At 33.4% G+C, this 26,804-nt stretch overlaps 3 protein-coding genes across 6 annotated transcripts in view; 1 reads left to right on the top strand and 2 right to left on the bottom strand.

Annotated features, from left to right (window-relative positions):
• Positions 1-26,804, top strand: part of LOC142221004 (ubiquitin carboxyl-terminal hydrolase 12/46 homolog) — a 345,234-nt gene that overhangs the window by 135,716 nt on the left and 182,714 nt on the right. For 3 of the 4 annotated variants that reach the window (XM_075290515.1, XM_075290523.1, XM_075290541.1), the window contains exon 2: positions 14,184-14,702. The exons of the other annotated variant lie outside the window; for it this stretch is intronic. The gene's annotated coding sequence lies outside the window, so the exon portion shown is untranslated. The remainder of the gene's footprint in view (positions 1-14,183; positions 14,703-26,804) is intronic. 4 annotated transcript variants of the gene reach the window in all.
• Nepl15 (Neprilysin-like 15) lies at positions 6,840-9,073 on the bottom strand. The gene has a single exon (XM_075290436.1). It carries the CDS (start codon positions 8,976-8,978, stop codon positions 6,945-6,947), a length of 2,034 nt encoding a protein of 677 aa, XP_075146551.1. The 5' UTR covers positions 8,979-9,073; the 3' UTR covers positions 6,840-6,944.
• Positions 23,531-24,106, bottom strand: LOC142219670 (uncharacterized). Its single transcript, XM_075288553.1, has 3 exons — positions 24,060-24,106; positions 23,926-23,996; positions 23,531-23,862 (listed from the first exon to the last, which is right to left on the bottom strand). Exons 1-3 carry the CDS (start codon positions 24,069-24,071, stop codon positions 23,613-23,615), a joined length of 333 nt encoding a protein of 110 aa, XP_075144668.1. The 5' UTR covers positions 24,072-24,106; the 3' UTR covers positions 23,531-23,612.

Here is a 26,804-nt window from a genome sequence, read left to right as displayed (position 1 = left end):
TTGTTGGGTTTGGCTCGTCTTTAAACACCCTTACAGTCGACAGTTGTAATTAGCCGAAACCGAACATTTTTTTTTAAATTTTGTAATTAAATATGTATAGAGCTTTTTTGTTTGTTTTTTTTTTTTTTTAATTTTTTCCATGCAAACTCGATCCTCGTTAGGAAAACAAACGTCTCGCTGCAGTAGCCTCGTCGATTCCAAAAAAAAAAATATTTTTAATTCTTTTTAATAAATTTTTTTAACAAAAATATTCTTTCAATAAAATAGAAAGTCGAATGGGAATAGAAAACACACATCAGCAAAAAATAAACCGTCTCCTTCAGTGTTCCTTGCAAGACTCTCCTAAAAAAACACAAAGGGCCGAGTATTTCTTAGCCGTCGGTTTCAAGTAAAGGAGATTTGTGTATTAGTAGACACCAAAACGCTTGGGAATCATGGCTGTAGGAAATCAATAGCCCCCTCTGCACAACTGGGTAGCCTGGGATCTATGACCATCGGAGCCAGTAGAAAAATTATCCCCTAGTATACCTGTGTGGCATGACTGTTAAAACCAGTAACCTCTCTCTGCACAACTAGGTTAGGTTAGGTTAGGTGGCAGCCCGATGTATCAGGCTCACTTAGACTATTCAGTCCATTGTAATATCACATTGGTGAACTTCTCTCTTATCACTGAGTGCTGCCCGATTCCATGTTAAGCTCAATGACAAGGGACCTCCTTTTTATAGCCGAGTCCGAACGGCGTTCCACATTGCAGTGAAACCACTTAGAGAAGCTTTGAAACCCTCAGAAATGTCACCAGCATTACTGTGGTGGGATAATCCACCGCTGAAAAACTTCTTGGTGTTCGGTCGAAGCAGGAATCGAACCCACGACCTTGTGTATGCAAGGCGGGCATGCTAACCATTGCACCACGGTGGCTCCCCTCTGCACAACTACGTTTAAGTCAGACCCACGTATGAGAGTGAGGCCGTTACCGAAGCCGTTTGTACTTGTGGAAACTATCTTCACACGATGGCGTGTGAAGTCCGACCAATCCAAAAATGATTATCACTCAACCACACAGCCTGTAGTGCTGAGACATGTTGGGAGTAGTTGTGAGAGACTGTAGAGTGTAGAAGAGTATGAAACATTTACAATAGCAATTATTTACAATAACTATCAAAGACTAGCTGTTGTGTGTTTTTTTCTTCTTTTTTTTGTAATTTCACTTATACTAATAATGATAATAGGTCTGTTCGCGTACTTTTCCAGTAAAAAATATCCAGTAAAAACTAGCAAGAGAGTAAGAGTGTATTTTACACTCTTTGCTTAAAATTGCTGAAAAGTACACGAACGGTATCCAGTAACTATTTGCACAATGAAAATTTCACCTGCTAAAACATTGAAAACAAAAAACGAATCCTGTATATTTAACCTGCTAAAACATTGAAAGCAAAAAACGAATCCTGTATATTTAACTTCCAATCGTAGTAGCCGAACATGTACATTGTATTGGTACTTTGTTTGTTATCAATAACCAGCTGGCAACGTATACTATGGTTTGCAAGATTTTACTGGGAAAAAAAATCTCTAGCAAAAACTTGAAATTTCTCTATCTCATAACTGTCAAATGTAGTCTCTCTCCGGCTCTCTTTTGCTGGCGTTTTGGTGTAAACGAACGACTTACAGTAAAAATTTGTAATAATTATCAAAAATTATCGGGTTCTCGAACGGAGCTAATATTTCAAAAGTGTAAAAAAAAATGAATGTATGATCCATAGAAATAAATTTATATATAAATTTATTCCGAATGTCGTAGTCGATTATTCGGTCGAGCACTAGCAGATGAGTTTCGAAATACCATGATCGTATTTTTGGAGCATTTCTTTCGACCAATCGTCACGAACGTATTTTTGAGCTACTGACAAATTGTGTGAGATCTAATGCGAATAAATTTTTTGACGGTCAAAGTTCATGTAACATGAAGAGAAGGATAATGACCAATTCCCAGAGCGCAAAATGTTATTCTTGGATGAGGAACACGGATTAATTTTGCCGCTGTTTTCTCGCCAAACATAAAATGGTTGTAGAAATCAGAAACATAATGTCTGAGAAAATAACGTGCTTGCGAAAAACATGTTCGCCGTTTAAAAATAACATTTTGCTTCAGGTGATCATATTCATACTTTGGGTGAATGTATGTATGGTGGTCCCACAAATTCCTGAGGTTGTCTCAGTTTCACAATAGGTCACATGTCGATCTTGCAATACCAACTGGCGCACAGCATCAATGGTTTCCAGAACAACAATTGATTTTGAACAACCTTCACGAAATTCGTCTTGGTGTGAACTACGATCTCGGTTGAATTCACCATACCATCGACAACCAGTGGTCTTTGATGCAGATTATTGCAAAACTAGGGTTGTCCAATCTCGAAATATAAAAGGCAGGCGGACAGTGCTGGATAGACTCACAATATCACCATGACCCATAAAATATAAATATACTTATATACAGTGTTACCGTTGTGCGACTTCAGTCGCATTTCGCAACCTTTCTTACGTCATGCGACGTTTTGTGGGACTTTTTTAAAATATGCAAAATGTGCGACTTTAGTCGCACGCATGCGACTAAGGTCGCATAAAAGGGAAGTACTTTAATTTGAAGCAATTTTAATAAATGAGAATTCATAGCCGTGCGCCTTACGTGGGAGCCACCTTTGTGCAATGGCCCTACTTGGTCATTGATTCAACCACAGCTTCGACCAAACAGCAAAATGTGTTTCAGCGGTGGGTACTGAGTGTTTCAAAGCTTCTCTGAGTACTTCGCTGTGAAACGCCGTTTGAACTCGGCTATAAAAAGGAGTTCACTTGTCATTGAGCTTTAAATTGGCTGATGGCAAAAATGGCGTTCACGTACATTTCTTCTAATTTTAGCAAAAAGAAAAAAAATCCATTTTTACTCTCTTGGAAGTTTATGTTTTACTGGATTTTATGTTACAATAAGTTGGTAAAATATCTCTTTATGTTAAATGGACTGTTCCGTTATTGTTTTATAAAACATTTTTTGTAGTCAAAAGACCTCACATATGCAAGCGACTTTTTCATCATTACGTGACTTTCTTGTGCGACTTTTTTTTTTAATATGCGACTTTTTTTGCAACTTTTTCAAAATCTCCTATGGTATAGTGAAAATAAAATAAATGTCGGCGACACCGTTGCTCTGGTTTTAGAAAGGGCCACAACCCTCATGGTGATATCAAGGGAAATATTGATCATCGATGGTTTACAGTGTATGCCTAAAGTGAAACATAATACATTTTTGAACAATGAAAACAATATTTTATTTGGACCAATCCTGAAAATACCACATATATACTTGAAGCCGAATGTAGTTGGGAGTATATGTTACCGAAGCGATCTTTTTTGAGGGTGTATGGATTGTCTTCTGGGTTTTGAAATCTTATAAGGGCCCACTTTTGTTTTTCACCTACATAATAACCCACCAAAAAAGTAGTGAAAATGTTTTGGATTCGGAAGTGGTGCAAAATTGGCGCAGAAGTGATGAATTTAACATAGGCTTGTCATTTCAAAACCCGTTGCACTAATTTTACATCACTTCTTAAGGTGTGAATCGAATTCAGTGTTTTGGAAGCGAATTGAAAAATTTTGTGATATTTGACCAAATAAATAATTTTTGTAATTTTTTATGGTTTTTAATGCATTCTAACGCTTATATGAAACGTTTGACATAAAATATTTTCAAAAATTCGCAATTTTTGTAGAATGGATTTTAAATTTCTTTCGACGAAATTTAAATAATTTTAATAATTCCTACTCTGTTTTTAACATATTTGAGACAAAAAAGGTTAAAATTACCCATTCAAAATATGAAAAATTTAATTAAATGAATTTCCTGTGTAGTAAAAGGAACATCTTTGGGAGGCCTTGGTTGGAAGTGCGTTTAAAGTAGTGCCTTTAGATCAACTTCCATTTTTTTTGCTGGGATTTTATAATTAAGTGTCGAACCTATGTAAAACCAATTGTTAAATTTTGTAATCAAAAATGGCTACATTTGTAGCTAATAGCCATTTCATGAATTTTCTAGAATCTCAACATAAACAAGTATATATGGCCGTAAGTTCGACCAGACCGAATCTTATGAACCTTCCACATGCAGAGAATGAATATGATCACCTCAATCATGTTTTAATAGCAAAATATTATTTTTGTGTGGTGACCATGTAACATGGTTGGCGTAACCATGTTATTTTCTTGGAAATTATGTATCTGATTCCGCAAGCAAGTTATGTTTGACGAGAAAACAAAATTTTTGTGACAAACATGTTACATGGTCACCATACAAAAATAACATTTTGCTCTTGAAACATGTTTGAGGTGATCATATTCCTTTTCTACGTGCACCATGGATAGCGTAGAAACTTCTACGAAAGACTGTCATCCATAATCGAATTACTTGGGTTGTGGTATCTTAAATCGTTGTCTAAATTGCGAGTTGGTCCATACGTGGTATATATTAGACAAAAAAAGTATGTGTAGGTAAGTCTACAAATAATTACGAATCGATATGGACTTTTGCACGGTACGTAGGGAGCCAGAATTGAAATATGGGGGTCGCTTATATGGGGGCTATATACAATTGATATGGACCAATTTTTGTGTGATTGGGGATCGATTTATCTGAGGCCTATATATAACTATAGACCGATATGGACCTAGTTAGACATGGTTGTTAAAGGCCATATACTAACACAATGTACCAAATTTCAACTGACTCGGATGAAATTTGCTCCTCCAAGATGCACCAAAACCAAATCTCGGGACTGATATGGACCACTTTTGGCATGGTTGTTAAATATCACATACTACCACCACGTACCAAATTTCAACCAGATCGCATGAATTTTGCTTCTCCAAAAGACACTGGAGGTCAAATCTTGGGATCGGTGTATATGGGGGTTATATATAATTATGGACTGATATGAACCAATTCCTGCATGGTTGTTGGATATCATATACCAACATCACGTACCAAATTTCAACCGAATCGGCCGAATTTTTCTCTTCCAAAGGGCTCCGGAGGTCAAATCTGGGTATCGGTTTATATAAGGGCTATATATAATTATGGACCGATTTCGACCAATTTTTGCATGGTGATTAGAGACCATATACTAACACCATGTACCAAATTTCAGCCGGATCGGATGAAATTTGCTTCTTTTAGAGGCTCCGCAAGGCAAATCGGGGGATCGGTTTATATGGGGGCTATATATAAGTATGGACCGATAAGGACCAATTTTTGCATGGTTGTTAGAGACCATATACTAACACCATGTACCAAATTTCAGCCGGATCGGATGAAATTTGCTTCTCTTAGAGGCTCCGCAAGCCAAAACTGGGGATCGGTTTATATAGGGGCTATATATAAGTATGGACCGATATGGACCAATTTTTGCATGGTTGTTAGAGACCATATATTAACACCATGTACCAAATTTCAGCCGGATCGGAAATTTGCTTCTCTTTGAGGCTCCGAAAGCCAAATCGGGGGATCGGTTTATATGGGGGCTATATATAATTATGGACCGATGTGGACCAATTTTTGCATGGTTGTTAGATACCATATACTAACATCATGTACCAAATTCCAGCCGGATCGGATGAAATTTGCTTCTCTTAGAGGATCTGCAAACCAAATTTGGGGGTCCGTTTATATAGGGGCTATACGAAAAAGTGGACCGATATGGCTCATTTGCAATACCATCAGACCTACATCAATAACAACTAATTGTTTCAGGTCGATAGCTTGTTTCGTTCGGAAGTTAGCGTAATTTCAACAGACGGACGGACATGCTCAGATCGACTCAGAATTTCACCACGGCCCAGAATATATATACTTTATGGGGTCTTAGAGCAATATTTTGATGTGTTACAAACGGAATGACAAAGTTAATATACCCCCATCCTATGGTGGAGGGTATGAAAAGGTTAAAATTACCCATTCAAAATATGACAAATTTAATTAAATGAATTTCATGTGTAGTAAAAGGAACATCTTTGGGAGGACATGGTTGGAAGTGCTTTTAAAGTTGAGCCTTTAGAATAACTTCCAAATTTTTTTTTGCTGGGATTTTATAATTAAGTGTCGAACCAATGTAAAACCATTGCGTAATCAATTGTGGCCTTTTTTGAGCTTCTGATTATAATTATAATTAAAATAAATGAAATTGCAATCAAAAATGGCTAGATTTGTAGCTAATAGCTATTTCACAAAATTTCTAGAAACTCAACATAAAAAAAGAAAGATCTAGCTACAAATGAGCTACGTGGGCATCACTGTTCCCATATATAGTCCGTTATACAAATACGTCACACCGGTGGTGGAAATTCCCAAATTCACTGTAAAGCAGATATATTGTATACACGATGAATATAAAACTTTATGGCCAAAATTATTTCTATTTCGCTAAACAAAAAAAATTAATTTTTTTTAAATAATTCGGCTGAAAACATTGATTTTGATATAAATGTTTATTTACAATTATTTGGCAACCCCGGAATGGCTTAGATATTTCATTGACTTTTTAATTAACAACAATGCATTTCCTTTCAACTCTCTCATTCTCTGCTCTCTTTGAACTAGAAACTCAATTTAAAAATGATAAGAAATGAAAACAAATCCAAGGAGATGGTCTATTAAAGAATCTATTCTATAAACAAAACCCCTTCTAAGCCCCCACTTTATTTATTTCGTTTTTTTTTCAAAAATGAAACACCTACTTAGAAAAGATCAAACTGAGGGGTTATCAGTACCAATGACTTTATAATAAAAAATATAGTTTTTTTGTTTTTATTTTTAAATAAAAATGTTTATTCAAATCTCTTAAACCAATATGACAATATGATGTTTAGGCAAGCTACTTTTTTATTTTATTTTCTTCTTCTCAATACAAAAAACGTTTCTGTTCTGGATTCATTTTATTACCCAATTCACATTGATATTCTCGGGCAAAATCATTTAAATTGGCCAAGGCTCCAATGACACGCCAACGCTCGGGTAAATCATTAAACTCGGCTATATCCTCTGAATAATCGGCACACCATAATTGAGCAAAGCCAATAAAGAATAACTGCTGATGATTGTATTTCTCCAATAGAGGGAGTTTTTCCTCTTCCACCAAATCGGCATGGGCTACATTTTTCCACCATTGCTGATAGGCTTTCCAGGCCATAATGAGAGCACCATTGTCGGAGACATAGGTATTGATGAGATTCTTATCTTCACTTTGTACCCAATTGGGAAATTTATATTCCTTGTATTGATCTACAAAATTTTGGGCTCTTTGATCGTATTGTTTTTCCGATATGGTATCCCACCAAGATTTCACATTGCCATGTTTATCATATCGACGTCCTTGAGAATCGAAGCCCTTCAACATTTGTTGGGCCAAGAGGTAGCCCAAGGTACTGTACAATATGGAATGCGGGTACGCAGGATCCCAAAGGAAACGAGATTGTAGAAAGACCACTGGTATTTCAATTTTATTTTTCTCATAGACATAATGAGGCAAAGTGAATTTGGTCACAGGTTCCTGGGGTTTCTCATACAGTTGGCCCAAATTCATGGCTGTTATCCATTGCCTTATGGTAATCAAATTTTGATAGAAATTATTTTCACTCAGGAAGAGAGTGTTCATTTTATCAGAGTGATGATTATCGGCAGCAGTTATTTCCAATTCCATGGTTTCCAATTTTTCCACAGCCCTCATTTTGGTATCCTCCCCCAACCAAGTGAGGCGATCCGAACCTTGTAATTCGGAACGGAAAGTCTTCTTGACATCGGACCATACCGATTGGAGTTCATTGATCATTTGCATAGTGTGATAATTACGCGAGAACATATTCTCCAAAGCCTCTGGGAAATATTCCATTATTTTGCCTACACAATGTTCACTACTCTTGGCCTGTTGAGCTCTGGGCAATTCGAATTGTTCCAATACCTTCCACATGGTATAATTGGCTATGGTCAATTTGGGTGTAGACTTGATGACATCCATTAGGGTAGAGAAATAATCCTCGGGTGATTCATAGACCTGGGCATAAATGGTCTGACTGAATATTAAATTCAAATAACGATTGATGTCCACATAACTGCCATAGGCCACTTTCAGATCGGCTGTATATCTCAAACGGGTCAATTGTTCCATGGTCAAGGCTCTATTGCCGGGTAAACCTTCGGCCATACGTTTCTCCACAGTCAATACTTGATTGGCTACTTCCGAGACCCATTCATCAGACATTTCGGGAAAATAACGATGCAATTGATTCTCTATGGACGAGGTATAGGCCACACGTAAACTCTCCTTGTCCTCTTGCAAATAAGCATCGCGATCTAAATACATTTTCGGAGCCCCTACCATTATGCGATTGATATCCTTTTCCATAAAATCGGGAACTATTTTCAGGCCAATCAATATGTCCACACCCAATTTACGGCGTATATCCGCCACAACCATTAGCCAATCATAATGGGATTCATACCAATTGACATCCTTGATGATAGGCCAACCTCCGGTAAAATTCACAGCCTTGATAATTGTATCCATGGCTTGCTTATCCAATTTTCCTTTATTCAAACAAGACTTATAGAAATTTTTAAGTTTCCGATCAATGCCTGAATCACTTTTACTCTCTATCGATAGCATTTCCATACTTTTGAGGCTATACAAGTCCGTCAACTGGCCCAAACGGGAACTTTTACCTCGCGGGGGAGCTGGATTGAGGCGACCCCAATTACCACAAGCAAATTTATAGAAATTCTGACAAGGTGGCTTATCTTCATTTATATAGGCTTTCATTTCGGAACCTTTGGCCAAACGTAATAAAGTTGAACTGTAGTTTTGTTGTACAGGAATACTGGTAACCTGTAGCACAGCCCCTACAGCCATACAAAGGAGAATTGCAGGGAAACTATTCATTTTGTTTTCTTTGATATATTTGATATCAGTTATTTGTTTTTTTTTTTCTATTGTCTATTGTCACTAAAGATGTTCACTCGACCATTAACAAAATTAGACTAATTTGAAATAGATTTTTTAAAAAATCTCAATAGTTTCTTATCTCATTTTGTGTAAAACAATGTCTCAATGCATATTTGTCCAAGTCAAGCATTGAAATTAAAAGCAATAGTTGTTGTTGTTACTTATGATGATGCTGTTGCTGCTGATGAGAGAGCTCTCTTAATTGAATTAATAAATTTGTATATGTACGAGGTTAGGTATGGTGAGCATGGTGAGAGAAAATAGCTCTCTTTGAAATGTTATGGTCTCTTAATTCACCATATGTTGATTATAACATGGTGTTAACTACACGGATTTTTATATACCCATTAGGGCTCTTTATTGGGAGAAGCTTTTAAGCATTGGCAAAAAATATAAATTAAATAGATTTTGGATGTGAATATTCGATACCGAGGATTATTTTATTCACAACATTATTATTTTTCCATGGCACCACATTAAAAGTAGATTTGGAAATGTTGAAGGCTCTGATTTCACATTCTCCGCAGTTCGTTTTGTGACAAGTTGTGCAAATTGTACTGCTAAAATCAATCCCTAATGTTACAATCCATTTGCAAAACATACACAGGAAACTTTCGGATTTGAAAATCTGAAACTGTAGACTTCTGAAAACCTTAGTCTATATTATTTTTTTTTTAATGACACGAAATACAAATAAGCTTTGGGAGGTTAATAAATGAATCATAGTTTTTAGTATAAAACTTTTGATTTTAAGGGCTAAAAAGTATTGTCGGGGAATTATGTAATATTAAAACATTGACCGATATCGACCTGCTTTGGTGCATGTTTGTAAGGAGCTATAGAAATCGGATTATCGATATTTCTTGGTCATAGTGCGGTAGCGGCGGTGAACTCTTGCGTTTTTTGGAAATTTAAATTAATCTATCAATTGTAAGAAGATCGGTTTAGAAAGTATTGCAACCTGATGTTGTTTCTAATACATGTTGGAAATCGATTTGTTTGGGTCCCATATAAAAAAGGATTTTTTTGCTATGTCATTATACCCACCACCATAGAATGGTGACGGAGGTATAATAAGTTTGTCATTCCGTTTGTAACACATCGAAATATCGATTTCCGTCTATATAAAATATATATATTCTTGATCAGGGAGAAATTCTAAGACGATATAACGATGTCCGTCTGTCCGTCTGTCTGTTTGTCTGTCTGTTGTAATCACGCTACAGTCTTCAATAATGAAGCAATCGTGCTGAAATTTTGCACAAACTCGTCTTTTGTTTGCAGTCAGGTCAAGTTCGAAGATGGGCTATATCGGTCCAGGTTTTGATATAGTTCCCATATAAACCGACCTCCCGATTTGGGGTCTTGGGCTTATAGAAATCGTAGTTTTTATCCAATTTGCCTGAAATTTGAAATCTATAGGTATTTTATGACCATAAAGAGGTGTGCCAAAAATTGTGAGTATCGGTCCATGTTTTGGTATAGCCCCCATATAGACCGATCTCCCGATTTTATTTCTTGGGCTTATAGAAACCGCAATTTTTATTCAATTTACCTGAAATTGGAAATCTAGAGGTACTGTAGGATCACAAATACGTGTGCCAAAAATTGTGAGTATCGGTCCATATTTTGGTATAGCCCCCATATAGACCCATCTCCCGATTTTACTTCTTGGGCTTATAGAAACCGCAGTTTTTATTCAATTTACCTGAAATTGGAAATCTAGAGGTACTGTAGGACCACAAATACGTGTGCCAAAAATTGTGAGTATCGGTCTATATTTTGGTATAGCCCCCATATAGACCCATCTCCCGATTTTACTTCTTGGGCTTATAGAAACCGCAGTTTTTATTCAATTTACCTGAAATTGGAAATCTAGAGGTATTGTAGGACCACAAATATGTGTGCCTAAAATTGTTAGTATCGGTCCATGTTTTGGTATGGTCCCCATATAAAAAGACGTCCTGATTTGGGGTCTTGGGCTTATAGAAACCGTAGCTTTTATCCAATTTGTCTGAAATTGGAAATCTAGAGGTATTTTAGGACCATAAAGAGGTGTGCCGAAAATGGTGAGTATCGGTCCATATTTTGGTATAGCCCCCATATAGACCGATTTCCCGATGTTACTTCTTGAGCTTCTAGAATCCGAAGTTTTTATCCTATTTGCCTGAAATTGTAAATATTCTGGTATTTTAGGCTCACAAAAACGTGTATCGGATTAAGTTTTTATCGGTCCATTTGGTAATGCCTCCATATATACCGACTTCACTTCTTGAGGGTGTAGAAGGCGCACTGATCATGAAAATTGCTTGAAACTCAATGTAAAATTTACTTCTACAGATTTAAGATTTCAAATCAAGACGTTATTTTATAATTTTCTTGCACACTTACAAGAGATGTTAACGATTCCTCTAAAACTCGAACAAAAATGGTTCTTATAAATCCAGAATCTGGTATAGTCCTCATAGGTGAAATCCTTAAATTTATCTTCGGGAAGTGTCCTCAAGTCCTCAAGCCCTACTGACATTTCAAAGGAAACCCTAATATTTGGTTCATGGTGGTGGGTATTTAAGATTCGGCCCGGCCGAACTTACTGCTGTATATACTTGTTTTATTTCATTTATGTAATTAATCTTGGAATATTTTTTTTTTTTTCATTTCTGTACTGAAAAGGAACAAAACTTATTGAAAAGTACCACAGAGAAAATTTTAAAAACATCAAATCACCTTAAAATGCTTCGAAACTTTTAACAAATTGTACTAAATGGTAACATTCATTATAACCATAGCTAGAAACGTGAAATATACCATATGTTAAATGCTTACCCTGAGCAGGGATGATAAATATCATTTTTGAAATTGTACTGAATCAGCTTCGAAAAAGTACTTTTTTAAGGTAAAAGGTACTTTTTCATTTTGGTAAAGGTAATTTCATCATTATCATTATTTCAGAAACAATCCGCTTGTCATACACAATGTTTCGGATTGTCTATCAGGATAAACGTACACAAAATTGGTACATTTAGTATTGTTGTGGTACAAAAAAGTACCTTTGTCCGAAAAAGAGCACGGGTTAAATTTAAATCACTAATTCTCAATATTTCTTTTTTTTTTAATTCCCATAGAAAGGAATCCAAAACAACTCCTTGTGAGCGTGATGTAAAGGGTGATACGGTCAAAATTTGGTCAATATAAACTTGACGTATTTCTTTCAATTTTGCATTTAAAAAACCTGAACACCCCTAATTTTGAAGGTGTGTGTGTGTAGAATGTTGCTCCTTTTTTGATTTTGGAATTCACTCTTCAGTTGTCAAAATGCCGTCCAAGCAAAACGAGCAGCGTATCAAAATTTTGTTCGCGCATCGCGAAAATCCGAGCTACTCGCACGCAAAGCTGGCAAAATCGCTAAAAGTTGCCAAATCAACCGTTACAAATGTAATTAAAGTGTTTGGGGAACGTTTGTCGACAGCCAGGAAGTCTGGATCGGGGGGAAATCGAAAACCGGAAGCCGCTGAGACGACAAAGAGAGTTGCCGGTAGTTTCAAGCGAAACCCTAACCTCTCTCTCCGAGATGCCGCAAATAAGCTGGGTGTATCGTCTACAACCGTGCATCGAGCCAAAAAACGAGCCGGACTATCGACTTGCAAGAAGGTAGTGACTCCAAATCGCGATGATAAACTAAATACGACGGCCAAAGCGCGATCCCGGAGGCTGTACACGACGATGCTGACGAAGTTTGACTGCGTGGTAATGGACGACGAAACCTACGTAAAAGCCGACTACAAGCAGCTTCCGGGACAGGAGTTTTATACGGCAAAAGGAAGGGGAAAGGTAGCAGATATTTTCAAGCACATAAAACTGCCAACGTTCGCAAAGAAATATCTGGTTTGGCAAGCCATCTGTACCTGTGGCTTGAAAAGCAGCATTTTCATAGCTTCCGGGACTGTCAACCGAGAAATTTACGTGAAAGAGAGTTTGAATAAACGTCTGCTGCCTTTCCTGAAGAAACACGGTTGTTCCGTACTGTTTTGGCCGGATTTGGCATCTTGCCATTACGGTAGAAAGGCCATGGAGTGGTACGCCGCCAACAACGTGCAGGTGGTTTCCAAGGACAAGAACCCTCCCAACACGCCAGAGCTCCGCCCAATTGAGAAATTCTCGGCTATTGTCAATCGGAAACTAAAGAAGACCAAAAAAACTGCTAAGGACGAGCAGCAGTTCCAGGCAAACTGGCTTTCTGAGGCGAAGAAGGTGGACAAGGTGGCTGTACAAAATTTGATGGCAGGTGTCAAGCGTGAGGCCCGGCAATTCGGATTTGGAAAAGCGAAAGCCTAACTGAATATTTTTCCTGAATTTTATACTAATTGAACTTGAAAAAGAAATTTAATTTGATTTTTTAAATAAACGATTTCACCGATTTACACGCGTTTTCCCTTGACCAAATTTTGACCGTATCACCCTTTAACAGTCTGCCAACGCAATCTAACCTAACCTATTCAACCTACCTCATATATGGCTTTGAAATATGCGATATGTCTTATTTTCAATTATTCTATCAATTGAATTAATTGTGAGACTTATTATTTTATTACTCTTTGCCGGCTTTCAAAACAAAGTATGATCTAATTTATTGTGAGGCATGCGATACACATAAACATTGTCCGTCTTAGGTTTATAATAATAAATTAATACAAATACAAATACAAAATACAAAAAGTTTGCATATAAATTATAAAATAAATTCTATATATTTTTAATTATATATATATATGTATATATATATATATATATATATATATATATATATATATATATATATATATATATATATATATATATATATATATATATATATATATATATATATATATATATATATATATATATATATATATATATATATATATATATATATATATATATATATATATATATATATATATATATATATATATATATATATATATATATATATATATATATATATATATATATATATATATATATATATATATATATATATATATATATATATATATATATATATATATATATATATATATATATATATATATATATATATTGTTTTTTTTTTATTTCAAACTAATACAATTTATTTGTATTTTTCCCATTTCTTTACAGGCATAATTTTTCAAAATAATACAACAAAAATTAACTACCATCGAAAACTAAGATTTCTATAAGCAAAAAAAAAAAAACAAATTTTTTCAAAAAATTTCTTATCTTTACGAAAATATTCTGATCGATGAGAATATATTTCCGAAGAGTACGTTTAACGTATATTTAAGTTTGTGAAACTTGGAAAAAACAGCAAAAATATCATCATAATCATCAGTATTAAAAATACTTTTTGATTTCGCAATAATCTCATCATCAAGACTTCTTCATCATCACCGGGAATAGTAGCAGTAGCTGCAGTAATCCTTTCGAAAATTTCTATAAATTATAGAAATACATTAGTTTTCCTCTCGATTATACATGCAAATTTGCCTTATCACATCGACATTTCTCCAAGAACAACAAGGATCGTTAATAGACAACAAAACACGGATTTAAGCTAGGCAAATATTTTCCTTTTCTTTCATCGTTTTTTTTTCTGGAAATATTTGGATTAAAAGAAAAGGAATTAATCTGATCACGGTGAGTGTGATTTTTTTTTATTTTTCATAATATTAAGTAATATACAATATAAGCTAAAAGTTTAGAATTATTTAAAAAATATATATATGAAATTGCATATAAGGTTATGGTAGATTTATTTGAATAGTTTATTATATAGCTTTACCTTTTTGTATTTATGTTAGCACATCTCAGCTGACCTCTTCGGCAAGTAAACTCGATTTTGTGGATAGATAAATTCATTGGCGCCGGCACTACAATGTGAACATTATTAATATTTACACGTAAAGTTGAATTGTTTATTTTATTCACTTATCGTTAACGAAAAGTATACATCTAAAATTTATTTATCCGGCCTATTGCAGTCATAATAAGGTAGTTGAGTTGCAATACTCTATGAGTGGCTTAAAACATGAATAGGTGATTTATTGCCAATGTCCATAATTGATGAGTGTGAAGTGTAAGCATTGTATGATTGGCCAACTTTATGTAAAATTTCCTTTTAAAGAGAATATTTTTTTTATTACTTTATTCATTATTCAAATAGGCATGGGGTTCACTTTAATAAAAAAAAAAATAACTTCCAAAAGCAAATTAGAGCCGATACCCATCATCGTTTAGATAAAGTATTGGTTCATGGGATGCATTTTTTTTTTGTTTTATATGGTTTATACTGCAAAGCGATAACTTTGCATTAAAATCTATCACCGATTTCAGGTTTTATTGACTTTCTATATCGACCTCGGAAGACTGAGTCAGTTAGAAAATGTGATGGAAATATTTTGTATGATGGGGGTATATAAACTTTGTCATTCCGTTTGTAACACATCGAAATATTGCTGTAAGACCCCATAAATCGGTGAAATCGTTTATTTAAAAAATCAAATTAAATTTCTATTTAGCACATATATTATTGCATACTGCGGAAACATTAATATGTTTGTTTTATGTGAACATATTATATGTTTGGAAGCATTTTGAGCCAAAAATATTATATGCTTGGAAGAATTTTTCCCAAACACGATTGTGCTCATTCCCTAACATACTCGTAATTTTCACGTCCACGAAATTTTTTAGTTATTGGCACCTTTTTCTGTAATACAAATAATGTTGAAGAAATTATTCACTTTTATAATTTTTTTTTAAATTTTACCTTTCGCCTGCACGGAGAATCGAACCGAGGACCATACAGTTTGTAAGCCAACACACTATCCACTGGGCTACGTAGCTGTTATAGTCACCAGTAGATAATTATCGTTTTAAGTTACATTTATATAGCATAGTTTGCAGCGCCCACGAGCCCATGCAAACATAACATTATTTAACAGAAACATACATTTGTTTGCCACGTGGAGCAGTGGTTAGCATGTCTGCCTTGCATGCAAAGGGTCGTGGGTTCAATCTCTGCTCCGACCGAACATTTTTTTTTTGTTTTTTTTTTTTTAATTTACACATTTATATTTATACTATATTATTTTTTTTTTTAATGAAACTTCGAAATGTGCGTTATTAAAGATTTATAGTCAGTAACAGTGCTTGATATAAACGAAATTGACTGATTTTTGGATAAAATATTATTTTTTATTGCAAAAATAACAATCTTGTAATAAAAAACTGTTTTTGTACAAAACTTTAAAATTTGGAAGGAATTCAAAAACTAACAAAAGAAGAACGTGGAGTCGAGTATAAACATACATACATACATAATTTTATAATATAAACATCAATTTATTGAGGCGTGAACAATTTTTTACTAGCATTTAATACCATCGCTCTAAAATTCCTTTTATTTTTCTCTAATAATTAATTTTGAAGAAAATAAACTTTTTAAAGTATTTTAGCTGTAAAACTCGAACTTAATGCCCGCTTTTATATTTGATGGTGTCCGTCAACTCCTCGTGGACTACTTATTAATAAAGAGGAACTAAAGTTTGTTTTTTTTACATTTTACTGTATAATTTTTCATTATTCCCTCCTTATTTCATTTTACTGTCCCAACTCTAAAAAGAGTATAGTGCCCTTTCGTTATTTTTATGAAGACCCCTGATTTCTTTTAACGAACCAAGAAAAAAATTGTGCCCATAATGCCAAAATGATAAACAAAACACATGTCCACACAAACATAAAATGCTGCTCTCAAGGCGAAAACATAAGCTGTTTGTTTTTCAAATGTCTATTCTCTTGGTTCAGAATGTATATTCTCTTTATTCAAATTAAATAATATTTAGACTTAAACATATCAAATTTTTGGCCTTATCATAAAACAGTTTTCCGAAACAACATACAAGCGGTTTCACAGAAATTGTTCTCTTTTGACTCTTTTGCTGTGTTATATTGATATCTTTCGTCAACTCTCCCGGTTTCCATCTCTATTTCTCTCTATACTCTCTCTGTCGCTTTGAATAAAATATCACAACATATGTATGTTTAGTCGAAATTTGTAAATTTATATATGTTTGTATTCACACATATGATTTTTATGAAACATTCATGCCCCAAACATAATATATTCTAACATATTAACATAGATGTCCCAAACATTTAGTGCTAGTTTAGGAACATTACATGTTCGCACTTAAATATATTGTGGTTTAAAATCGTGCCCGAAACACATTTTGTTTATATCGGAACATATGAAAAACATATTTTTCTAACAGTGTAGATCTAATTTTTCGATACCATATCACATCCGTCAAATGTGTTTGGTGCTAAATATAAAGGTTTGTCCCAAATACATACATTTAAATATCACTCGATCTGGAAGAATTTGATAGACTTCTACAAAACCTATAGACTCAAAATTTAAGTCGGCTAATGCACTAGGGTGGAACACAATGTTAGTAAAAAAATATGGGAAACATTTAAATCTGAAGCAATTTTAAGGAAACTTTGCAAAAGTTTATTTATGATTTATCGCTCGATATATATGTATTAGAAGTTTAGGAAAATTAGAGTCATTTTTACAACTTTGCGACTAAGCAGTGGCGATTTTACAAGGAAATTGTTGGTATTTTGACCATTTTTGTCGAAATCAGAAAAACATATATATGGGAGCTATATCTAAATCTGAACCGATTTCAACCAAATTTGGCACGCATAGCAACAATGCTAATTATAATCTCTGTGCAAAATTTCAACTAAATCGGAGTTAAAAATTGGCCTCTGTGGTCATATGAGTGTAAATCGGGCGAAAGCTATATATGGGAGATATATCTAAATCTGAACCGATTTCAACCAAATTTGGCACGCATAGCTACAATGCTAATTCTACTCCCTGTGCAAAATTTCAACTAAATCGGAGCAAAAAATTGGCCTCTGTGGTCATATGAGTGTAAATCGGGCGAAAGCTATATATGGAAGCTATATCTAAATCTGAACCGATTTCAACCAAATTTGACACGCATAGCAACAATGCTAATTCTACTCCCTGTGCAAAATTGCAACTAAATAGGAGCAAAAAATGGGCCTCTGTGGGCAAATGAGTGTAAATCGGGCGAAAGCTATATATGGGAGTTATATCTTAATCTGAACCGATTTGGCTGATATTTTGCAAGTTTTTCGAGACTTATCAAATATTCGGATGTACGGAATTTGAGGAAGATCGGTTGATATACACGCCAATTATGACCAGATCGGCGAAAAATATATATGGCAGCTATATCTAAATCTGAACCGATTTTTTCCAAAATCAATAGGGATCGTCTTTGAGCCGAAACAGGACCCTATACCAAATTTTAGGACAATCGGACTAAAACTGCGAGCTGTACTTTGCACACAAAAATACATCAACAGACAGACAGACAGACAGACAGACGGACAGACAGACGGACAGACAGACGGACAGACAGACAGACGGACATCGCTAAATCGACTCAGAATTTAATTCTAAGCCGATCCGTATACTAAAAGGTTGGTCTATGATTACTCCTTCTTGGCGTTACATACAAATGCACAAACTTATTATACCCTGTAGTGGTGAAGGGTATAAAAAGCATAGTGATTAAAAATAGTTTCATTATACCCTCCACCATATGATGTGGGTATATTAACTTTGTCATTCCGTTTGTAACACATTGAAATATTGCTCTAAGACCCCCGGGAGCCACCGTGGTGCAATGGTTAGCATGCCCGCTTTGCATACACAAGGTTGTGGGTTCGATTCCTGCTTCGACCGAACACCAAAAAGTTTTTCAGCGGTGGATTATCCCACCTCAGTAATGCTGGTGACATTTCTGAGGGTTTCAAAGCTTCTCTAAGTGGTTTCACTGCAATGTGGAACGCCGTTCGGACTCGGCTATAAAAAGGAGGTCCCTTGTCATTGAGCTTAACATGGAATCGGGCAGCACTCAATGATAAGAGAGAAGTTCACCTATGTGGTATCACAATGGACTGAATAGTCTAAGTGAGCCTGATACATCGGGCTGCCACCTAACCTAACCTAAGACCCCATGAAGTATATATTCTGGGTCGTGGTGAAATTCTGAGTCGATCTGAGCATGTCCGTCCGTCCGTCTGTTGAAATCACGCTAACTTCCGAACGAAACAAGCTATCGACTTGAAACTTGGCACAAGTAGTTGTTATTGATGTAGGTCGGATGGTATTGCAAATGGGCCATATCGGTCCACTTTTACGTATAGCCCCCATATAAACGGTCCACCAAATTTGGCTTGCCGATCCTCTAAGAGAAGCAAATTTCATCCGAAATTTTGTACATGGTGTTAGTATATGGTCTCTAACAACTATGCAAAAATTGGTCCACATCGGTTCGTAATTTTATATAGCCCCCATATAAACCGATCCCCCGATTTGGCTTGCGGAGCTTCTAAGAGAAGCAAATTTCATCCTATCCGGCTGAAATTTGGTACATGCACTGAAAAAAAAGCATGCCCGGTTCCAAAGATTTTGTCTTTAAAAATTTTGGTATTGATTCTGAGAATACAAGTAAGGAAACTTTTAAGACACAATTCTCTTTTAAACTTGGGTTTTGTGTACTTGCTTCTAGGAAGCAAATTTTAATTTTTCGCTCTTTCAGCTTTTTTTCTTCATATGATATCAAAGTCTATTAAAAACGAGTTAACGACAACTTTATTTTCCAAATTAAGACTTGACTTCCAGTAGAAATTATGATATGTTTCAAGTAATAAACGTCTTTAAAATGAAGTGTTGAAAAATATGTCCTATATTTGAACGATTTTTTGCTTCGTAGTCAAGATGCAAAAAGGCAACAAATTTATAGACAATTTCATTAAATGTAAAGAATTTTTCTGAGTTATTAAAGTCAAGTTGACCTTAGCCCAAAAATTTTTTCTTTCATGTTATGATACCCATTTTTAAGTGAAACCACTTAATTATAAGGATAATACGACTTCATTGAAAAGTTTATCGACTTTTGGACAAGGAAAAAACTTTATGGTAGAGAATTGCATCTTCCGTGCTAAGCAAAATTTGCATTCGTATTTTAAAGACATGAAATCTTTGACCTCACGACAATATTTTTTTCAGTGTGGTGTTAGTATATGATCTCTAATGACCATGCAAAAAATGGTCCACATCGGTCCATAATTATATAACAGGTTGGCTGATAAGTCCCCGGTCTAACAAAGAAAAACACATTTTTTTGTCAAAATTCGTTTTTATTATTCAACATAGTTCCCTTCAAGAGCGATACAACGATTATAACGACCTTCCAATTTTTTGATACCATTTTGGTAGTACTCCTTCGGTTTTGCCTCAAAATAGGCCTCAGTCTCGGCGATCACCTCTTCAATGCAGCCAAATTTTTTCCCTGCGAGCATCCTTTTGAGGTGTGAGAACAAGAAAAAGTCGCTCGGGGCCATATCTGGAGAATACGGTTGGTGGGGAAGCAATTCGAAGTCCAATTCATGAATTTTTGCCATCGTTCTCAATGACATTTGGCACGGTGCGTTGTCTTGGTGGAACAACTCTTTTTTCTTCTTCATATGGGGCCGTTTTGCCGCGATTTCGACCTTCAAACGCTCCAATAACTCCATATAATAGTCACTGTTGATGGTTTTTCCCTTCTCAAGATAATCGATAAAAATTATTCCATGCGCATCCCAAAAGACAGAGGCCATTACTTTGCCAGCGGACTTTTGAGTCTTTCCACGCTTCGGAGACGGTTCGCTGTCCACTCAGGCGACTGTCGATTGGACTCAGGAGTGTAGTGATGGCGCCATGTTTCATCCATTGTCACATATCGACGGAAAAACTCGGGGTGTATTACGAGTTAACAGCTGCAAACACCGATCAGAATCATCAACACGTTGTTGTTTTTGGTCAAATGTGAGCTCGCGCGGCACCCATTTTGCACAGAGCTTACGCATATCCCAATATTGATGAATGATATGTCCAACACGTTCCTTTGATATCTTTAAGGCCTCTGCTATCTCGATCAACTTCATTTTACGGTCATTCAAAAGCATTTTGTGGATTTTTTTTGATGTTTTCGTCGGTAACCACCTCTTTCGGGCGTTCACTGCGTTCATCGTCCTCCGTGCTCATTTCACCACGCTTGAATTTTGCATACCAATCAATTATTGTTGATTTCCCTGGGGCAGAGTCCGGAAACTCATTATCAAGCCAAGTTTTTGCTTCCACCTTATTTTTTTCCCTTCAGAAAACAGTATTTTATCAAAAGACGAAATTCTTTTTTTTTTCACAATAACAAAAGTTGCTTCACAAAAGACGGTCTATTTCACAAACTAATTGTCTTAAAGACGTCAAATTTTGACACGAATCATTTGAAGGTTGGTACTATATAAAAGTAATATGCATTTAATACTAGCGACGCCATCTATGTGTCAGACCGGGGACTTATCAGCCAACCTGTTACAGCCCCCATATAAACCAATCACCAGATTTGACCTCCGGAGCCTCTTGGAAGATCAAAATTCATCTGATTCAGTTGAAATTTGGTACGTGGTATTAATATATGGACTCAAACACCAATGCAAAAATTGGTCCAAATCGGTCCATAATTATATATAGTCCCCATATAAACCGATCACCAGATTTGAAATTCGGAGCCCCTTGGAAGAGCAAAATTCATCCGATTCGGTTGAAATTTGGTACGTGATGTTAGTATATGGTATCCAACAACCATGCAGGAATTGGTTCATATCAGTCCATAATTATATATAACCCCCATATAAAGCGATCCTCAAATTTGACCTCCGGTGCCTTTTGGAGAAGCAAAATTCATCCGATCTGGTTGAAATTTGGTACGTGGTGGTAGTATATGATATTTAACAACCATGCCAAAAGTGGTCCATATCAGTCCATAATCATATATAGCCCCCATATAAACCGATCCCGAGATTTGGTTTTGGAGCCGCTTGGAGGAGCAAATTTCATCCGAGTCAGTTGAAATTTGATACAATGCGCTAGTATATGGCAGTTAAAAACCCTGCCTAACTAGGTCCATATCGGTCTATAGTTATATATAGCCCTTAGATAAATCGATCCCCAATCACACAAAAATTGGTCCATATCAAGTTCATAATTGTATATAGCCCACATATAAGCGAGCCCCATATTTCAATTCTGGCTCTCTACGTACCGTGCAAAAGTCCATATCGATTCGTAATTATTTGTAGACTTACCTATACATACCTTTTTTGTCTAATACATACCATGTATGGACTAACTAACAATTTAGAACACGAAATTAAGAAGTTTTAAGATACCACAATCCAATTAATTCGATTGTGGATGACATTCCATGGTGGAGGGTACATAAGATTCGGCCTGGCCGAACTTACGACCGTATGTACTTGTTTTTAATTAAAAAATAAATTGAATTTTGCAACAACATCAATTAAAAATTTAATTGAATAGATTAAACAATTAATTGAAATTTCCTAATGAAATCAATTAAATTTTTATCATGTATTTTTTATGCCCAATTAAAACTGTGATTGATACCATCATGTTCTCGATTGAAGACATTTCAATTAAAAAATTAATTGGATCAAGTAAGTTTGTTATTGAATCAAAAAAAAAAAAAAAAGACTTCTTGAGCTGCTAGAAACCGCAATTGTTAAACGATTTTGGTGTAATTGAAAAGCTAGAGGTATTTTCAAGAAGACCTGTGTCGAATTTGGTTTATATCGGTGGTTAACAGTTTTATACAATCCTCGTATCGATTTTTTCATCTTTTACCGAAAATGTCATTCTTCTAAGTTGTTATCAATTTGATGTATTACAATATACTGAAGAAACTATTTTGGCTACAGTTCACATTTCATTCGTTTTAGGCTCAAAAATCTTTTAAAACCAGTTCTTATAGAATTTCTATTTTTATTATAATTTCTATGGTGAGATGTCGAATATGAATGATTCCAATTTGGCTTTCAGAGGTGTGAGGCTTCTGTTTATCATATTAATATTGGACCCTACGTGATAATTTGATAACCTGTAATATATTTTCTTTTGTTGAAATTTTAATGAATAATTTTTCTTAAAGGGTTAGCGTTTATTTTTAGATGCAGCTTTTGAATTAATACAATTCGAAAAAAAACGCTATATATTTTAATTTTGGGTTATTTGATGTTCAATACTGAAATAGTTGGCCTTGACTTTAATAGTATGTATAGTAGTCTGTCTGTCTGTTCAAAAATTATAAGTGAAGTGAAGCAAATCAAAGTAAAACCCTGGCTTCTGGGGCCATACAAGTGAAATGCCACCGCCAAAAGTCAGTATCTTATATGTTGCCTGAAATTTGGCACAAGGAGTATAAGTGTTCTGAATTCGGTGGACATCGGTTCAGATTTAGATATAGCTCCCATATAAATCTTCTAAATCGCAACGTAAATTCAAAATGCATTAATTTAATATTTTTTTTATATTTATCTATTTATGTATTTAAATAAATTAAAAACTTTCTCAGAATTTCTTCATAAAACTCACACTTAACCCGTAAGACTTTTCAATGTTGAGGGGCTAACAGCTAGAGTCGGTGGCAATGGTCCATAAGTATATTTTACATGATAACCATCTTTGTCAGCCACATAAGTTACGTGTAGTTTATAGGGACCGGCCTGACCATCGAGTGGAGTAAAATTGTGACCATAAGAACCATCGATAATCAATTCTTCATCTACGGTATCAGGATTTTTTAGAGAAAATTGTTCATTGCGATATGCATCACCATCTAAAATGCTGCAAGAAAAAATCATTTTAACTAAAAAAATATGTTAAATAAAATTACAAATTTAAACTTACTTAACATTTTGTAGAATTTTTGTATCGGCAAAACTGCCTACAATGGCTGCTACAAAAACGCCCAAGAGAATCTAAAAATTTAAGTTTATTTCATTTGCTTAGATTTCAAGATTTTTCTCCGTTTCAAGTTTTACCAGAAATTTCATGTTTCTTGATTTGTATGTGATTGAAAAAGCTTCTCTGGTCTATACGATGTTTCGAAAGATACTAAAGAATCTATTGCTAATTTTATAGTTTTAAGAAGAAATCTTGTCAAACCGCTAGTAATAGAAATTTATGATAGTTTTAAATATCCCTCTCCCCTTTCATGTGGATGTCGATGACCCATTAAAAAAGATTGAAGATAATTAGTATGATTGTGATGCTATTAAAACGACCTTGGAGGGATGTTATTACAGAAAGATTCTTTACCTTTTAGTTTTTGTTGAGCAGCATAACTGTGAAACTTCATTAGATTTCAAAAATGTTAGCTTCTAATGAATACCTCCGCAGCTCCACAAATGTTGTCTTCATTTTAAACATTGTTATTAATGCTGAAGAACATTTCCATAGAAAATTTTTGCAAAATTTTATTTCTATAGAAAATTTTCTGTGAATTTTATTTCTATATAAAATTTTTGTAAACATTTATTTCTGTAGAAAATTTTCGCAAAATTTTATTTCTATAGAAAATGTTTGCAAAATTTTATTTCTATAGAAAAATTTTTTTAAACATTTATTTCTGTAGAAAATTTTCGCAAAATTTTATTTCTATAGAAAATTTTGTGAAATTTGTATTTCTACAGAAAATTTTCTGAAAATTGTATTTCTATAGGATTTTTTTAAAATTTTATTTCTATAGAAAATTTTGTGAAATTTGTATTTCTACAGAAAATTTTCTGAAAATTGTATTTCTATAGGATTTTTTTAAATTTTATTTCTATAGAAAATTTTCTTAAAGTTTGAATTCTATAGAAATTTTTTGCAAAATTTTATTTCTATAGAAAATTTTTGCAAAATTTTATTTAATAGAATATTTTTGCAAAATTTTATTTAATAGAAAATTTTTGCAACATTTTATTCAATAAAAATTTTTGCAAAATTTTATTTCTATAAACAATTTTTGCAAAATTTTATTCAATAGAAAATTTTTGCAAAATTTTATTTCTATAAAAAGTTTGTCAAAATTTTATTTCTTTCGAAAATTTATGCAAATTTCTACCATCTGTAGCTATCGTGAATTGTACGAATAGTATTTTATACAATTTTCACACAAAATTGAATTTCTATAGAACTTTTATGAAAATGTTTATTTTAATAGAAAATTTTAAAAATTTTATTTCTAACGAAAATTTTGTCAAAATTCTATCTCTACAGAAATTTTTTTGCAAAATTTCATTTCTATAAACAAATTTTAGCAAAATTTTATCTATAGAAAATTTTCTAAAAATTTTATTTCTATAGAAAATTTTCTTAAGAAAAATTTTATTTCTATAGAAAATGTTGTCAAAATTTTATTTCTATAGAAAATTTTGTCAAAATTTTATCTCTATAAGAAATTTTATTTCTATAAACAATTATGTGAAAATTTTATTTCTATAGAAATTTTTTTCAAAGTGTTATCTCTATAGGAAATTTAATTTCTATAGAAAATTTTCTCAAAATTTTATTTCTATACAGAATTTTGTCAAAAAAATTTCATTTCTAAAGAAAATTTTGTCAAAATTTTATCTCTACAGAAAATTTTTTGCAAAATTTCATTTCTATAAAAATTTTTTAGCAAAATTTTATCTAAAGAAAATTTTCTAAAAATTTTATTCCTATAGAAAATTTCTCAAGAAAAATTTTATTTCTATAGAAAATTTTCTCAAGAAAAATTTTATTTCTATAGAAAATGTTATCAAAATTTTATTTCTATAGAAAATTTTGTCAAAATTTTATCTCTATAGGAAATTTTATTTCTATAAACAATTTTGTGAAAATTTTATTTCTATAGAAAATTTTTTCAAAGTGTTATCTCTATAGGAAATTTAATTTCTATAGAAAATTTTCTCAAAATTTTATTTCTATACAGAAAAGGTTTCTACGATAGCCGGCTTATGCCAAACATTCTTTTCCTCTGTTGGTTAAGCTACACTTGTAGTTTAGTCAATGCATGGTTTCAAGCTGAAATCAAAAAAAAAAAAAAAAAAAAAAAAAAACAATGATTAAGGAAAAGAAAATCCAACAATAACAAAACAAAACGAAACATTTTATTTCTATAGAAAACAATTTATTCTATAGAAAATTTTTGCACAATTTTATTTATTTTCTCAAAATTTTATTTCTATACAGAATTTTGTAAAAAAATTTATTTCTATAGAAAATGTCAAAATTTTATTTCTATAGAAAATTTTTGTAAAATGTTAATTCTATTGAAAATTTTTGCCAAATGTTATTTTTATAGAAAATTTTTGCAAAATTTTTTTTTCTATAGAAAATTTTCTGAAAAATTTTATTTCTATAGAAAATTTTCGGAAAAAATTTTATTTTCTGAAAAATTTTATTTCGATAGAAAATTTTTGCACAATTTTATTTCTTTAGAAATTTTTATTTCTATTGAAAATTTTTGCAAAATTTTTTTTCTAAAGAATTTTTTATTTCTATAGAAAATTTTCTGAAACTTTTATTTCTATAGAAAATTTTGTCAACAAATTATTTTATAGATTTTTTTTTTCCAAAATTTTGTCAAAATTTTATTTTTATAGAGAATTTTGCCAAAATTTTATTTCTATAGAAAATTTTTGTAAATGTTATTTCTATAGAAAATTTTCTGAAAAATTTTATTTCTATAGAAAATTTTCTGAAAAATTTTATTTCTATAGAAAATTTTCTGAAAAATTTTATTTCTATAGAAAATT

This window comes from Haematobia irritans, chromosome 1 (assembly GCF_050003625.1).
Source record: "Haematobia irritans isolate KBUSLIRL chromosome 1, ASM5000362v1, whole genome shotgun sequence".
In the NCBI taxonomy this organism is placed as follows: domain Eukaryota; kingdom Metazoa; phylum Arthropoda; class Insecta; order Diptera; family Muscidae; genus Haematobia; species Haematobia irritans.
Note: the sequence above shows the minus strand (reverse complement) of the source record. Positions and strands in the feature narration are given on the sequence as shown.

What these genes read in the sequence shown, in the direction of transcription:
- Nepl15 (XM_075290436.1), bottom strand. Translation starts at nt 8,978, where the DNA reads ATGAATAGTTTCCCTGCAATTCTCCTTTGTATGGCTGTAGGGGCTGTG.
- LOC142219670 (XM_075288553.1), bottom strand. An exon ending in AAAATTCTACAAAATGTTAA is followed by an intron (nt 23,863 to 23,925) that starts GTAAGTTTAAAT and finishes TTTTTCTTGCAG; the next exon opens with CATTTTAGATGGTGATGCAT.